The sequence below is a fragment of the Brachyistius frenatus genome, unplaced genomic scaffold, assembly GCF_029030835.1.
Source record: "Brachyistius frenatus isolate BFR_SWC_R1_liver_20210118 unplaced genomic scaffold, ASM2903083v1 Contig_36, whole genome shotgun sequence".
NCBI classification, from domain to species: Eukaryota; Metazoa; Chordata; class Actinopteri; family Embiotocidae; genus Brachyistius; species Brachyistius frenatus.
This window is the reverse complement of record NW_027210635.1, coordinates 1,867,999-1,885,183: the sequence shown is the minus strand read 5'-3', so window position 1 is coordinate 1,885,183 and position 17,185 is coordinate 1,867,999. Positions and strand designations below refer to the sequence as shown.

The 17,185-nt window shown below is 43.0% G+C and overlaps 1 protein-coding gene across 5 annotated transcripts in view; it reads left to right on the top strand.

Annotated features, from left to right (window-relative positions):
* Positions 1-9,693, top strand: part of LOC138622456 (glutamate receptor ionotropic, NMDA 2B-like) — a 136,507-nt gene extending 126,814 nt beyond the window's left edge. For all 5 annotated transcript variants that reach the window (XM_069701277.1, XM_069701276.1, XM_069701274.1 and 2 more), the window contains one exon: positions 1,553-9,693. In XM_069701277.1, the coding sequence (XP_069557378.1) occupies positions 1,553-3,826 (2,274 nt within the window). In that variant the 3' untranslated portion in view covers positions 3,827-9,693. The remainder of the gene's footprint in view (positions 1-1,552) is intronic.
* Positions 9,694-17,185: the final 7,492 nt, after the last annotated feature.

Here is a 17,185-nt window from a genome sequence, read left to right as displayed (position 1 = left end):
GTCGTTGCCAAACAGCAGAGAAGATGTGACAGCAGCGAGACCCCTAACCTCACGGCAGCATCCCGACCTCTGCACTGGCAAGCAGGACAGAGGACAGCCGAGCTTTGGTCTTTAACAGTGGCTGAAGCGTTCCTTTATTTCCATAGCCATCTACAGATGTCCAGAAAAACTGAGAAAAATCATTGTTGGAAATTGATCTGATCCTTTACCGTCCCCATCCGTCATGCCTGGTTTGCTCTCTGCTGTACATCCATTTTTATCCAAATATTGTATCGTACATCACTGAATGCAAATGGAGCAGTTTATCTTTCTGTCACTGTGACGCTCTGCTAGTAGTCTCTCCTTGGCTTGGCCTTTCTCTTCCGAAGGAATTGGGTTGTGGCCGGCGGCGGTGAGGGGTTGAGGAACTGAGGTGTTTAATAACTGCCGGACGATATTGTTCAGCTGAATTCTAATCACATTGATTAAAGGTATTGATCACTGGGTCCGAGGTTTTTTTTACAGCCCCTTTGTCTATATCAATCATCCTCCATCAAATCACACTATCCTCTCTGAATCTTTGTGCTATTTGCTCACTTGCACTGTCTCACTTGATCTCACACCAGTGAATACACCACATGTTTATGTCTATAAATTGCATGTAACAGTTACATGTTTAACTTAATGAAATACAGTAAGGTATGGAGAGCATCAACACCAAAAGCTGTTAAACTATGAAATAATAACTTATATAGACTGACTGTGCAATATTTCATTTTTAAGCTTGTATACACTGGATTTTTTTTTTAAGCTATAAAATGCAGTCACATTCGTACAATATGCCTTAAGTGTTGTGAATGTATTGTTGTCTTAGGAATAATATTATGTTAAGTCCAAAATGCAGAATTCTATCAAATGCAGCAACAGTTGCCCAAGAAAAACTTGGGACAATAAAGTATATTGTATCGTATCTTATTGTAATCGTATCGTATCGTATCATAACCCTAACCCTAAAAAGCACAGTCAGGTTGCGATGTTGACAGCATTTTATGCAGTATAGCTAACTTAAATAATTTCTCTGTGTTTTTAATCGAATATTAATGTGGGAACGTTTTCTTTGACCAACTGTTCAAACATCCCAGTTGCCCATTAAAACTACGGTCTGACGTTTGCGTCAACGTACACCATGTCAACACAGGAGGTGTAACGAACACAGTAGCAGAGGCAGAAGCAGCTTCAGTCGTCAGTCTCTGTCTGCACAGGATGTGTTCAGGCCAAGTGTTGAGTGAAGGTCACCGACGCTTTGACAGCAACACACAATCACTGCAGCTACACATGTAAAATGGAAGCAAATCAACTCAAAAAATATATTTGAGGTTGCATTGCCATGTGTAAAGCTACGTACGGTTTGTGTAGACAGTTGGATTGATTCGAATAAAAGTGCATCTGTTCTGTCAGATGTGTGTGACATAGATGGATGAAGAACGTGTGTAGACGTGTTAGTTTACAATGTTGGTGATTAATAAATGTTCACTCCTTAATGCTCCCTCTTGCCTGTCTTTCTCCCCCACAGGGCATCTACAGCTGCATTCACGGGGTGCAGATCGAGGAGAAGAGCAGCTCTGCGTTGAACTCTCCATCAGCCACAATGAACAACACCCATTCCAACATTATGCGCCTCTTACGCACTGCCAAAAACATGGCCTCCCTGTCAGGGGTGAACGGGTCACCACACAGCGCTCTGGACTTCATCCGCCGTGAATCATCTGTTTATGACATCTCTGAACACCGGCGCAGCTTGGCGGGCCACTCAGACTGCAAGCCACCCTACCCACCCGACGATAACATGTTTAGCGACTACATCAGTGAGGTGGAGAGGACGTTTGGTAACATCCACCTCAAGGACAGTAACTTGTACCAGGACCACTACCTGCACCACCACGGCTCACAACTAGGGCTCAGCGGACCTCCTCCCAACAGGCCCCAGAGTTTGGGCAGTGCTAGTTCTCTGGAGGGCGGCATGTTTGACTGTGACAGCCTGGGCGGAGGGGTGGCGCCTATTTTTACCACGCAGCCATGCTCAGCGCTGACCCACAGGAACATGAGCAAGTTCGACCTGCTGTCTGGACAGACTCCTCCCTCGGGCCAGAGCTTCAAGGGAGGCCTGCCCGACCTGTACGGGAAGTTCTCCTTCAAGGGAGGTGCCTCGAGTTCCACCTACATCCCTGGACATGGCTACTGTGGAGGGAGAGGAGATGACGATGGGAATATACGTTCAGATGTCTCAGACATTTCAACGCACACTGTAACTTACGGAAACCTGGAGGGTAATGCCAAGAAGCGCAAACAATACCGTGATAGCCTGAAAAAGAGGCCGGCCTCTGCCAAGTCCAGACGGGAGCTGGACGAGATTGAGCTGGGCTACAGGAGGAAACCCTACCACATCAGCCACCACCACTACCACAGTCACCGCTCTACCTCTCCGCCGCTGTTGCCCTCCGAACGCAAGAGAGGTGGTGGAGGAGGTGGAGGAGGAAACAACAATGGGAACTCTTATCTTTTCAGAGAAAAGGAGAGCGTGAGGGATTTTTATTTGGACCAGTTTCGACCCAAAGAGGGCGTTCCTCAGTGGGAACATGTGGACTTGACGGAGGGTCCTGTGAGCAGAGATGGAGGGGTGGGGCCCTGCACTTCCCTTGTACCTGTGGATGACTTCCTGAAAAGCAAACCCAAAAAGCCAGATTCAAAGAGCGGAGGAGGATCCGGGCTGGCAGGGGGAGAGTGGGAGTGCAGGAACTGTCGGGCAAGCGGAGGAGGCAAGCAGATGTCCATGCATGGTGGGTATGGTGGTATGAGCTGTGGGTCCTCAGGAGGTGGAAACAGTCGCCCGAGCTCTGCGACCTGCATGCGCTGCGAAGGTTGTAAAAAGACAGGAAACCTTTACGATATCAGCGAGGACAACAACCACCTCTTGGAACAGATGGGGGGAGGGAAAGGTGGGGGAGGAGGAGGTATGGTCGCAGGCCCTCAGTCTCAATCTCAGGCCCAGCAGAGGAGGAAGAGCGGAGGTTTCGGCAAGCCACTCAGGCGGCAACACTCGTATGACGCATTTGTCGACCTTCAGAAAGAGGAATCGGGCGGGATGGAAAGTTTGATGGGAGGTTTAGGAGGAGGCGGAGGGATGGGTGGTGCAGGTATGGGAGGAATGCTGCCCCCACCCAGGAGTGTTAGCTTGAAGGAGAAAGAACGCTACATGGAAGGCACCAGCCCCTTTGCACACATATTTGAGCGTCACGGGGGCTCGGAGAGAGAAAGAGAAAGAGACAGGGACCCGTTGTTTTATGGAGACGAGAGCCGGAAAGGACCCGGCTCACCGTTTGGCCTGTTCAGAGGCGGTGAGGGCCTCCACCGCCGCTCCATCGGAGAGAGAGACATGAGAGACAGGGATAGGTCTTTGATGGAAGGAGGAGGTGGGGGAGGATTCTCTTTATCCAAATCTCTTTACCCTGATCGGGTAAACCAAAACCCCTTTATACCCACCTTTGGCGATGACCAGTGTCTGATGCACGGAGCCAAACAATATTACATGAAAAAGCAACAGCAGCAGCAACAAGTTGCCAAAAACAGCCGAAGTGACTTCAGGAGCCAGATGAGCGTAACGTCATATCTGCCAGCGTCTGCCACAGCCGGGGTGATGTCCAACGTGGCCCCCCGGTTCCCGAAAGAGCTCAGCCTCGGTGGAATGAACCACCACGGCTCCATGCTGGGGGTCGGCCCCCCGCGTCCCTTCAATGGAAGCAATGGCCATGTGTACGAGAAACTCTCCAGCATTGAGTCTGACGTGTGAAAGATAAAATGGGGAGGAGGAGCGGACGATGGCAAGGGAGAAGGAGGAGAGCAATAGAGGCATCTAGTGTTAGGTGCTCAGGGATGACTCTAAAGACACTGTAGACACACTGCAACCCTAGCCCATACCGAGACAGAAAGATGAGCAAAAAGAGGAGAGAGACAAAGGAGGAAAGGACTGAAAGGTAGAGACTCTGATATATGAAAGTAAGAGTAAGGGGGAAATGGAAAGAAATCTTAATTTTGCAAGAAAGTATGGGTAAAAAATCAGGACATCCTGGGGAGGTATGGGATGTTAACCCTCTCTCAGAAATGGCCAAAGCTACTCTACTTTTATGTCCAAACGCACTCGATTAACATTCGCCACGACCTCACAAACGCACTCAACTCAAGTCCATCATTTTATCCACCAGTGTGGTAGAAGTCGGTCCACTCGGTTGATATCCTAATGAGGCGACACCTCGTCTTAGTTTGATGTCGGCCGCGTGAGCCTGGTGCGATTTGCGATGGCCATCCGAAGGCTCCCCGCTGAGGAAGGACAGCGAGAGCGGAGACGGGAGCGAACTGCCCATCTGCCCCTGTGTCAAAGGCAGAAAGTAAACATCGTCACGTTTACCAGAGCCGCGACACAGGAGACGACTAGTGCTTCTCTCTCTAGACGGACGCATCCCGGCCCGTCCATCTCTCTTCACCTCGCACTCACTCTTCTGTTCTCCCTCTCTCCTCTTTCTCTCACCCACCGCCCTCCTCCCCCGCTCCTTCCCCTTAACCCTGATGCCAAAAGAGCTGATCTTGTTTGCTATGAGAAATACAATCATGAATGATAATAAATATTCTTATAGAAAAAACAGGGTATAAGAACAACAATAATACTGATAACGTTGTGAATAACAAAGATGTTAGTGCTGATTATGATAACACTGCTTATGATATCACTAAGTTTTTCTTGTTTTGTGTTCTGTTGGTATAATATTTCACTACTGTTTTAGTATCTGTAGTTGTACTCTGTCTGCCCTCGGTGGCAGCAGGAAGGTTGTTCTTTAGTTCAACCAACAAGCCAGAAAGACTGAGTCCTTAACTCCTGTTTTTCTGTTTTCTGTAGAATATTTTTCTCCATGCTCATACATTTATTTGCTCCTTCGTGGAAAAACAGGATCTGGAAGACACATTTGGAGCCGACAGATCTTTATTTGATGTTTTAAGACATTTGCAAACCGAGTGCACACACACTTAAAACACATGCAGTTTTTAGTCGGTCTGAACTTGTGTTACTGTGAACAACAACGTTTCGTCAGAGGCTGAAGATACTGAGAGGAAGGACGTGCCTTAATGGTCTCCAGAGGAAGTGTCCTCCAGTTCACAAATGGTCCTCACGCGGCGGCACCAGGACGGACCAGCGCGCTTTTCGGCTGTTTCTCCTCACATTTATGAGCCAAAACTGCAGTAAAAATTTACAGCAGGCTTGAGACGCTGCTGCCGATGGTTTGGATACAAGTTGCCGTTTAAGATCTTTTATAACTTCGTAAAAAAAAAAAAAAAAAAATTCATATGTCAAGTATGGGCAGTGTTTTATGAACCAATTGTATTCAGGATGTCCCACTGTTACAGATGCGTCTCACTTCACAACATGGCAGCCTTTAGACCACTTATTTTATTCAGGTTACATAACTGTCACCAGGCACTTACTTTTCTCGGCCTCTCACTAGTATCTTGTCGAAGGCATTACTTTTTAGCCTGAGAGGCTGACGCAGAAAGCTTTGTTTGGACATTGTGTATGATTAATATATGGACTGTCGTTGATGTAGGCGAAATGCTACAAAACATGTAGGAGAAGTGTTGTTGCCCCCACAGCAATGATGCTGACAAAAGCTTGAGCCGAGGAGGAAGTCTATTTGCGAGAGGCCTCTTAAACGCGGACTGAGGCGTCGGGAAAGGCGGCCATCTTGTGAAAGATTGCTTTTTACTTTGACTCTTGTAGATAGTCTTTTTAGCTGAAGAGGCCTCATTTATTGCACAGGACATTTTACTCAGTGTAGGTTCAGGCACTCTGTAGATATGCCTTATCATCCCGTCACCCCCCCCCCCTCCACCTCCCCCTCCCCACCCTCCACCCCGGGCTGTCTGATGATGACTCATCACGTTACTGTACAGAATCGCGAAGCCTCTGCTGGTTATTTAAAGGGTTGATCTTCGGTTAGTCGGTGTCAGGAGTTCAAGGGCTGTGGGAGATTGTGCAGGAGTGCTGGCCTGAGATGAGAGCTGCTGGAATGTGTAGAGTGTGATCTTTGTCATCGCCGACTACTATCTTATACCCCGATCTAAACGCACCCGTGTAATAGGTTGGCGTGTGTGTGTGTGTGTGTGTGTGTGTGTGTGTGTGTGTGTGTGTGTGTGTGTGTGTGTGTGTGTGTGTGTGTGTGTGTGTGTGTGTGTGTGTGTGTGTGTGTGTGTGTGTGTGTGTGCGCGTGCGTGTGTGTGTGAAGGGAAGCAAATCACAATAGAGCGACAACAGCTGTTTTTTCTTTTCTACTACCACTAACACCGCTGATAACTATTCATAAATTCAACAACCTCTCCTCCTCCCTCGCTTCACAGATAACACTGTCACAGCGAGACTGATCGAGTTAGCCTTAAATCAGATTCACCCCCCCCCTCTTCCCCCGTTCCCCCCGCTCTTCCTCCTCCTCCTCCCCCGTTATACGACTCTCCTAATAAATAGATTGAGATCTCTGGAATTTTTATACGCACACATTTTTGAAAGTTCAGGTCAACCATTATCAGCGAGAAGGTGTACGAAGTTGACAGGAGAACGAGGGGGAATATGATGAGGAAATAAGAGCGAGGAGAGACTTTTCTGGAGTGGGCATCAATCAGCGTCAGCATTAGTATGTTCAATCTTTTCCTTGTAAATAATATATTTAAAAAAAAACTTTTCACTTTGTACAGTAAACAGACAGACAGGATGTAACTTTCAATATGTTTTACAGCAATTTAAGAAATAAAGAAAACCGATAAAAACTCATAAAAAGAAAAAAAATACATGAACAAAAATATGCAAAATATAGTTAAGACACAAATATTACTAATCATAAGTGATATAATTAAACCTCTTTTTCTTTAAATCTCATGTTTACTTAATTATAATACTTTACCAATCAGTATACTGATTATGTTAAGAATTCAGCTTTTTCTTATTTTTGCTAAAGTGTTGGGAATTGAGGATAATTTACTGTAGGTGTAGACGTTTGGTGATACAAGGGGAAAGTTTAGTTTTAGGAGTCTTTGCTAAGTTTCCCTTGAATTGTGTTAGATTCTCTCTTTTTAAGGTAAGCTATTCTTCATGCTTTTTGAGCTCAATTCAGCTATCTACACATTAATGTAATACAATATTACATGTATACAGAGATGATATTTGCATATAGAGGCAGTATATTGTGATCTTTAATTTTTAAGCAGCAATCCTTGTTAAAAACTTTCAAGACATTTGTGTTTTTGTTGCCCGTTTTAGATATTATTTTTTCAATTTAAATTCTTTGTTTTTGACCTGGGCTCTAATGGTGATTGCACACAGAATTTAGAGCCATCGTCAGCCCGGCCTATCCTGCCCCCTCTCCGTGTTTGGGATAGACATCACTGTGCTAAAGGAAGATATACATATATATATATATATATATATATATATATATATATATATATATATATATGTATACATGCACACACCGTGAGGACACATGTACACACACAAATGCACACTGGACATTTCCCAGTGTCGGTATTGTTGATATCGCTGAGAGTTTCAGCACAAATGTTTTGGAAAAACCACGAAGGAGCGTAGTTTCATCTTTATGGAGAGTCCATTTGAAGCTGAAATGCATTTGTGCAACCCCTTATTAAATGGTGAAACATTTGTTCTGTCGTGTCTCATTTCATGTCGACTTTTTTGCAACAGGGGAATCGACTGCTGTTGCTTTCTTTTGGCTCACGTATTACTAAAATGCTATCAGCTAGTTGACAGCTAAAAACGCTTAAATGCTCCGGACTCTGATTCATTCTGTGCAACTTTGCGTGTTTTCTGTGTATGAGACAGGAAATATCATTTGCAATTTGTCGTGTACATATGCAATTTTTGTCCACTTGCAGTCAGAGATTATTTCCTCAGTTGTGTTCTGGACTGATTCCAATAAGTCTCGATGATCTTCTCCTCCTCAGCCCCGAGAGAAAAAATTAATCTCTCTTCTGTTTTTCTCCTCAGCTGCTTCCATGTCTCCAGGGTTGATTGGAAAGTGAAAAATGTGTCAGTGTGCACATAAACTCTGTTAGGTTTGCATATTTTTTACCACGTTGGCTCTCCTCATTTGCAATAAACAGCATGACCAAACAGAAATTGTTTTTACTGTACACTGTACTGTATGTGCCAATACATCAGTTCTTGCTGTTCCCAGGCCTTGGAAGGCTAGTTCAGGGCTAGTTTACTGCTACTGGTTGAGAGGTGGAGGTGCACCTGACACTGTGGTAAACACGCCATCATCAGATCTTTACCACCTCCAGCTGCTCTGCTCTGCAGCCGGCGTGTTCAGGTCCGGGTCAGCGATGTAGAGTAAGCCAGGCTCGTCAGAAGTCTTTATTTCCCTCAAGGCCAAATTTGGTCCTAGCCTCCCTTCTCTGCACACGAGCATGCCACAACACATTTGCTCAAACGGTTCATGTAGAGCAAAACACTGTGTCACTTTTTTTTCGTTTGTTTTTGTTTTTTTAAACAACACAAGAAATGGCTGTGGAGAGTTAGTGGGCTGGAACATCCTGAAGGTGAAGGGTGTAAATATGACCTCAGCTGACGTGTGTTTTTCTGTCAGGAATACTGACACGTGGGACCAAATAAGAGCATGACATGGTCGACGTAATGGTTCAACCGACTTGTGAAAATGTATTTTTGCATTTGTGGTTTTTCTTTTTTTTTTTTTGGAAAGAAGCTGTTTGACAAGTTTCACTTCGATATTTCTATTTTCCTTCACAGACTTTTAACTGCTAATTTTTAATCAGTGAGCCACTTGTGTGATGCAGGCAGAAGAATTATACTGTGATATTATATAACTGATTTATTCTGAAGCTCCATGTAATCTAGCAGTTTATCATTTTCCAGTTAATCCTAATTCATTACAGAACTTGTTTACTGATACTCTACAGCTCTGTCTGTGTGTATTATGTATTGATATTGCTTTATATTGATGCACACAAAATTTTCTATTAAATTGTGTACAGTTTTGTTTGTTTGTTAATATCACTATTTTCCATCTTCATTCATAAATTGAGAATCGATTGGTCCGACCGGGTGAAAATTGATGATGACATAAGGGGTTGTTACTAAATGTATTTCACAAGGTTAACAGGTTTATGAAAAACACAAATCTTCACTGGAACTACATAGCCTGATTCAATTAACTGTGGGTGACAAAACAATTGTAACATATAAATAGTCTCAATTGTATACATAATGATATACATAATATTATTATTGGCCACTCTTTTCTCTTTTCGTGGCCCTTTTCTTTGAAATAATACCAAATTTTTTACACCATACAAACAGAAAAACACACAAAAACAAATAATTGTACAGGTTGTGTAAATACTGACTATTGGGGGAAAATATTTACCTTTCTTTTGTATGGAAACGATCAAAGTAATCTCAATAACAAAAGTAACCACGTCATGACACAATTGCAAAAAAGCATCATTAAGGTACTTCTAATAAGGATAATAATGATATCTACGATTATAAGTGCTGAAATAAGACTATTCTTTCTCTTTGTACATGATGAACAAAATGAAGTGTTGAGTATTAATAATAAAAAAATATAAGTTTCACGCATATGGCACTGAGTCTCTTTAAACTTTTGTTTGTGTTGACATCTGGATTTTAAAGCACTGACACACACTCTGTATCATCTTCTTGGTTCGTGTCATGTGGCTAGTGGGTTTATGTGCTGGAGAAGTTCTCCCTTCTTGCATGGCTTTGACTGAGTCTGTCTTCTCGCTGTAGTGGACACAAACAGTCTCTCTTTCTCTCTCTGAACACATGCATAATCTAAAATGCTTCATCTGTGTATCGCTTCTCCTCCTCTTTCTTGCTTTGTTTCATTGACATGTCCACTGTCATACTCGCAAATGCATGATCTTTCTGTCGCACAGAAGCTGGCTCTTGCTCCCTCCCTGGCTGGCAGGACTTCCCCAGGAAGAGGGGAAGAGGAGAGGAGAGGGCTGCCTGAGAAAGCAGGGCCATATGGCGACGGTATGGTGGAGTGGTTGGGTCTGGGTCTGTCCCCCCCTCTACTGCTGCTGGCGCTGTGCACGGCCTCGTCTGATGCCGTCCAGCCCCCTCAGGGTTCTCTCAGGCTGCTCTCTCAGGCTGCTCTCTCCTCCTCCATTACTGCTCCTGCTGGACTTTGCAGCAGTACAGCGGACCTGCCTGAGACCCCTGGCCTCAACTTTAGCTGTTGTATATTCTAAAATATAAAAAAAAAAAATAGGCCTACGGCATCCATTTAAGTTCACCATTAATGAAGTGTTTGTACCTCTATCTTTCCAGAAGGTATCAACAGTGAGATTGAGGATGTGCATAACAATTGTCTGAGGTCAGGGCAGCAGGACAGGTTGAAAAATCAGGATGATGGAAGTAAATGAAGAAAACACTCCCCTGTCTCAGCAATTGCCATCAAACTGACATTGAGAAGGACATTTATCTACCAGCACTCTACAATGCAGTTGCCAGTAGCGTTATATTGTGCTTGTACCGAGCGGATCCCTTGTGCAAATGCATTTAAATGTATGAATAATAAACAGGGCATTCTGTAAAGGAGGAAACAGACACAACATCCCACAGGAAATCAAGGCTGAAAACATGTGCATTTAGATGGTCTGAGAAATATAAACTGTATTTGATGCAGGATCAATGTCTTGTAAGTCGCACACATGCAAACACAAGGTTAGCCAAATTTGAGTTAATGGGTGGAGAGGCAGATTCATTATGCAAAGCCATATTGTAGCTATTCTCTTGGTGCTGTTTAATGACCTCACTGTTACAAAAACATCTCAAATCAAAACCAGCTTTCTTGTTTTCCACTCTTGAGCCACACAGGCGATACGTTTTGGCACTTTATCAAGCACATCTTATCCAGAGTGACTTAAAGATGCATTAAGACCTTTACTGCCCTACAGTGCACAATGAGCACAGTATATCTGCAGGGGTTTGATGGGGTTGTTTATAAATTCCTTTGACTCAAGGATTACCTTGTACTTTCAGCTCCCTGTCCAATCCCCACCCACTCCCTATGGTTCACACTCTCAGCTGGTCAAAGATGGAGGATGGGTGCCATCCTCGAGAGTCAACTTGCACTGTAGTTTTGCTTCATGATAAATCATGTGTTTAGTCAACATGTCTCTGCCATTGAAATAGTTTTCCAGCAGTTTTGTTAGTTAATATCTGCCACATACCAGTAGTGGTGGAAAGTAACTAAGTATAATTTACTCAAGTGCAATTTTGAGTTTTACTCTTCTTTCTACTTCCACTTCATTACATTTATTTAACAACTTTAGTTATTTTGGATATTGTAACAAGCTTTTAAAATAGAACAAATTGTTAAAGATTAAACCAGTGGTTTCCAACCTTTGTCTTCTGACATTTTACAAAAATAGATGTAGTCAGCGTCACATTTCAGATGTCTATTGTTAACAGCTTCACCAAATAGTGATTTTTCCCTCAAACTTTCTCACGGTTTTATTTCAATAAATGTTCAAATGATCCAATATCGCTCCAAAAATCTATGATCAGAGAAAAAGTCCAAAAACCTTTGTTGTTTTTTCTTCTTTCCTCACCTAGTAATCATCTGATGACCCTTCACATTTATCTGCTGTCCCTGGATATAAAACTGGATATAAAGTTGAAAGTAGCTCCACCTGCAGCAGCTACAAAAGTAACATGCTGTTTACACACTGATGCTTCACTATTAATAATCTAATGGTGTCAATCATAAAAATATATCAGTCAGAGGGACCAAACCAGGACTTTTACTTACTACATTTTGCAGCTAATACTTTTACATGTATGATTCATGCAGGACTTTGACTTGTAATGGAGTATGTTTATGTTGCTGTATTGGTACTTTTCTGAATACTTCTTCCACCCACAGCAGACCTATGAATGTTTATACAACTCCTTGATCACATTATTGAGGCTTGAAAGTTCATTTACAGTTGTTCCCTTTTAGGAGGAGTTAGCTGATTGGCCACTTTAAGGGATTACATACAGTCAAAACAGTCTGCAGTCATGTCTGGCTCTGTGATGACGTGCTGCTTTGAGCTAAATGCTTATGTGGGCATGCTAACATGTTCATAATACAAATGTTTAGAGAGTAATGTTTATTTTCACGATTAGCACTACAATCAAAGTTCAGCTTCTGCTCTTTGGTTATATGCCTGGTTGTAAGTACTGGACAGGATGGTTACTACAGAGCAAAGCCCCATCCCAACTCAGTGTATAGTGTTCTGATCTGGTTGTTTTACTGTTAGTCACCTTCTCCTTAACCATAATCCTAACATTAATCTGGACCCTCCCACAATATTGTTTTTTAGGATGGTGTTGGACTTCCAGCTCACTAGTAAGTCAATAGAAAGTTATGACAATTCATTCATTATGTTTGTAGCAACTTTCGTGACAATACTTGTTGTGATATATTACTCAAACCATAAATGTCAACTTCAAGGACCACCTGTGATTCATCATCTGGGGCTCATGAATATCTGTGCATAAATATTTGGCAATCTATGTCATAATTGTTGAGATTTCTCAGCCTTGACCAAAGTTAAGGACCGACCATGGCTAGAGGAGTGCAGCGTTTATAGGGAAGATAAAAGAAGCATGGACTGAAGAGTTGAAGGGAAGGAAAGTTTTCGGAGAGAGAGAGAGAGAGAGAGAGAGAGAGTTTCATGTAGGACCAACAGTTCCTCCCAAAATAGTGAACATGAAGTGAAGCGGCTGCTGCAGCACTGACTCTCCCCTGCGTTCCCCACAGACCTCTGCTGGAAAATAAATATCTGCCAGAGAAGTTGGATGTTCAGAGACATGATGCCAAACTTGCTGACACCTTCACAATCAGGTGGCTGCAGTGTTGGACAGTTTGAAACATACTAGTATGAACCTTTTGCGTATATACTGTACCTGCATACAGTATCCTGCCTGTCTCCCACTCCAGCTATGATGACACCCATCTTCCCATCCATCATCCCTGGAAACCCCCCCCTCCTCAACCATTCTAGCTCACATAAATTTTTCAGTCACACCGGGAAGCAAGACTTATTTAATTATTGATGGCAGGAGTGAGGTTTGAGGAGGGGAGGTAGAAATATATTAGTAAGATTCATGAGTAAGACTCGTGTGTGAGGTAGAGCAACTTAAATGTGAAATATTGCAGTTTTGTATTTTTTTATTTTTTTTTGCCACTTTTCCACCATTGTCTAAAAAGCCTTTACATCTCACAAACCATCCAGAGCCAGAACCGCGCACTCTGTCTGCCTCTCAGCGTCGCTTTGCTCCATCACTCCTTCCCATTACGTTGCCCATCGCCTAATACATCACCCTATACTCTCTCTTTACGTCCTTTCTTAGTCTTGCTTCTGTACTTCAGTGTCTCTCCCGTCCTCTCTTTATCCCACTCTGAGTCCCTCTCTCCAGGACCCCCTTATATTGTGCATCAGGCTGAGTTATTAGGATGGTGGGAAAGGTGGGGGGCATTGTGGTAATAAAAGAAAGAAGAGCCCGTGAGTTATGGACGAGAGTTCACTGGATTATGGAGAATGAGTGGGGGGAGCAGGCTGGAGGGAGAGCAGGGGTAAAAAGGACAGATGACAATAATGGAGGTGCCACAAGACTGTGGTCCAACAAAGCGAGCTTCCTTTTCAGTGATACAACTCACTCGATCCCTGAAACTTGTGGCCTTTAGAAGAGCCATTTTGTTTGCCTTTTGTGTGTCGCACTGACATCTACCACACTGCTCTGTCACTCTCTACTTCGGCCCCTTTCCCTTTGATTTAGACTTTTTATGAAGTGCCTGAAAATTAACAATTAACAGTTACCTAGCAACAGGGTATCTGATGTCAAAAAAGAGAGCGCAGAATTATCTGAGACAGCAATAAAGTGTAAAGTATATTATTTACAGCAAATTAATTTCACGGCAATGATGCATTTCAAGCTCATTGTTCATTAAATGTAAGACAGAAGGTCTGAACGACTGAACAAGAGCAGCTGAGTCGTCTAATTTAACCTAATTCCTACATTTGGTGTAATGGAAGGCAGACGCATTGTGCTTGACACGTGCTGATTACACACTCTGCACACTGCAAACACACTCTTCCTCGAGATTTAATTTGGCTGAATGCTGTGATTCCATGTATTGCCACGCATCGTGCTGCTGGTGGAGGAACATCAGGCGCTGATTTCACACAGCAGCTGGACAGCGCACACCATTGGGGTGACAGTATATTTTCATCATGCAGCATTTGGAGAGCGAAAGAGTAAATGCTGAAAATTGGCAAGTGTGGAGGGTGGTTGTTGGCACTGAATTTTGTTCCTGACCTCTAAATTCCTGCTTTGCAATGGCACACGTCCATCATATCAAAGGGTCACGGGAGTGGATTTTTATTTGCTTGTGAATTTCCAGTTTGGGTTCAAATTCACACTTAGCGGCAACACAGCCAATGCCTTCTGCTGAGGAAGAATTGAACATTTTATACATATGTTTAAGATTTATATGAGGAGATCAATACTCCTCTTATATCTGTATTCTAAATATAACGCCAGCAGGGTTAGCTTAGCTTAGCATAAAGACTGAAAACAGGAAGAAAAAAAGCTCTGTTCATTTTATCTGTTCAAAAACCAAAGTTTAACCGTGACCATTTAGGTGCCCAACTGTCTTGGCTGGGACTGGTTGCCAGGCAACCAGTGGGACGGTAGATGGTAAATGGGCTATGGTTATGAAGCACCTCTTCACCTTAGCGGTTTCAAAATACTTTACAGTGTTTCCTATTCACAATCGCACTCACACGCCGATGGCGGCAGAGCAGCCATGCAAGGTGCTTTCCTGCCATATCTCAGGAAACTTGGTGTTTACTTTTTGCCCAAAGACACAATTCGGCATACGACCAAGAGGAACCGGTAATTGAACTGCCAACCTTACGCTTAGTGGGCAATCTGTGAAAGAGTAAACGCAGTTGGATCCTCCAGAAAGCCCCAGCCAACTGTGAATTATCATTCATGCAGATATGACAGTGATATCAATCCAAGAAAGTTAAATGCTGAACTTATTCTTAAACAGTTCAACTTAGTACTTGTTCCTCCTTAACTTGTACTCTGACCATGTGTCAGAAATGGTTGGTAGCTAGCCTATACCTCGAAAGCCCACAGAACATTATGTATTTATTATTATGTAACTTATTTTCAGTTTCAAAGCTTTGTTCTGATGAGGAATGAGCAGGTTTTCCTATCTTGAGAAGGTTCTTGTGTTTCAATGGATTAATTTTAACTGTTAAGTGTATCGTGTGCATGGTGACTGAATTCTTAATGATAATTGATTGATTGGTTGATTGATTAATTGATTGATTAATAAGGTGGTAAACTGTCCAAGCACTGTGGCACTGTGGTTTAGTTAGTGTGCTTCAAATGTTATGCAAATGTTAACACGATCAACATTTCAGATATACAGTAATTCACATCCTTCAGAACGATTGTGCAGTCTTGTCAGCCTTTATTGTAATCACTTTCCTTAAAGTTTTCAATTCAATAATAGCACCTGACTTGAAGTAATTATTTCTTGATCCTTAACACAGTTTGGCACAAATTGTCCTCTGGCACCAAATGATTCAGAGTAAACAAAGCACATGTGTGCAGACGAAATGACAGGTGTGCCGAGATGATGAGGATGAATAATCACGATGAAGATAAGGCCGAGTAGATCACGAATCAAGACTTCGTGTTGCAGAGAGAGAAGCAGACATGTGAGGAGAGAGGAAGAGAGATGCGTGGCGATGAGGAGAGGGACAGATGGAGCAATAGGACATCAACAAGTGAGAGATCGCTGCGATGGTAAAAGACAGAGGGTGAAAAAAAGGAAGCGCTACGGAGAAAGGGTTAAAGAGGAGAGGGGAGAGAGATGGTTGCCTCGGCAACAGGAGCCAGCGTTTTCTCTCTTTCCTTATCAAACCCTCTCTCTCACACACACACACACACACACACACACAGGCATACACAGATGTTCTCCCCCTCCTTCCTCCTCCTCCTCTCCTCGCCCTCCTTCATCTCTTCTGTGGCTCATGGTTAAAGTTTTTCTGGCGTATTTTAACATGTTGCTCTTCCTGCATTTCTTCAAAGGATGATCTGTTTGTGTGATGTTGTGGCAGAACTCAGAAGCACAGGATGTACTTCAAAAAAAAAAAAATGTTGTACAAAAAGTGGAACCAACGTATCGTATCATATTGTATCGTATCGTATTACATTTTTCTTGTCTTTGTTTGGCTTGTTATTATTGTTCAGCTCTCTATCTGCACCATCTGGTACAGTACATTGATCCTCAGCTCTGTTTTTAAGTTTAATAAGAGCTAATGAGTCAAATGTATTCTATGTGTAAACATACGTGGTCAGTAAAACAATTGTAGTATCCTATCATGTCCTACAATAACATTACTCGTCTGCCATAAACAGAAATAATTGTCATTGTAGCCAGAAAACTGTTGTATTATTACTGGGGATCATTATCAGTGCTTTTATTTTCACCTCTCACACTGTTGGTCATAATGTTGTTGTAATTATTCATAGATGTAATCTGTGTAAAACTTCATGCAAAACTGTGATGCTGCACCACTGCTGTCCTCATGAGATTAAAGTAAATGTTAGGGGCAGTAAATATTAAGACGGTAGTAACAGAAATGATAACATCATACTGCTTTAGGTTGCAGCATTAAGCAAGTTGGTTGCTTCAAAAGTACCTTCCTGCAACTGCATTTCCTCGAATTTACACTTGTTATATTTGTTTATTTGCCGTCTAGTCACAGCAAAATGTCATCCTTTTTTTCTTTCCAAGCATCATATTTGTTTGTATTTGTTGCTACCCTCACACAACCTGTCAGCTTTCACTCCAGTGACTCCTGTTGTGCATCAACCTGACACTGATCATGGCTCGGTCTTCCCGACTAAACCCTGTCATGCGTTCGTATCTGTGTGCTACATCCCCACATGACAGCCGCCACTGGGGGGGGAGGAGATCCAGCATCTAAGGTCACTGTGGAATCACACAAGGAGTGTGTGAAAGCTCATGTG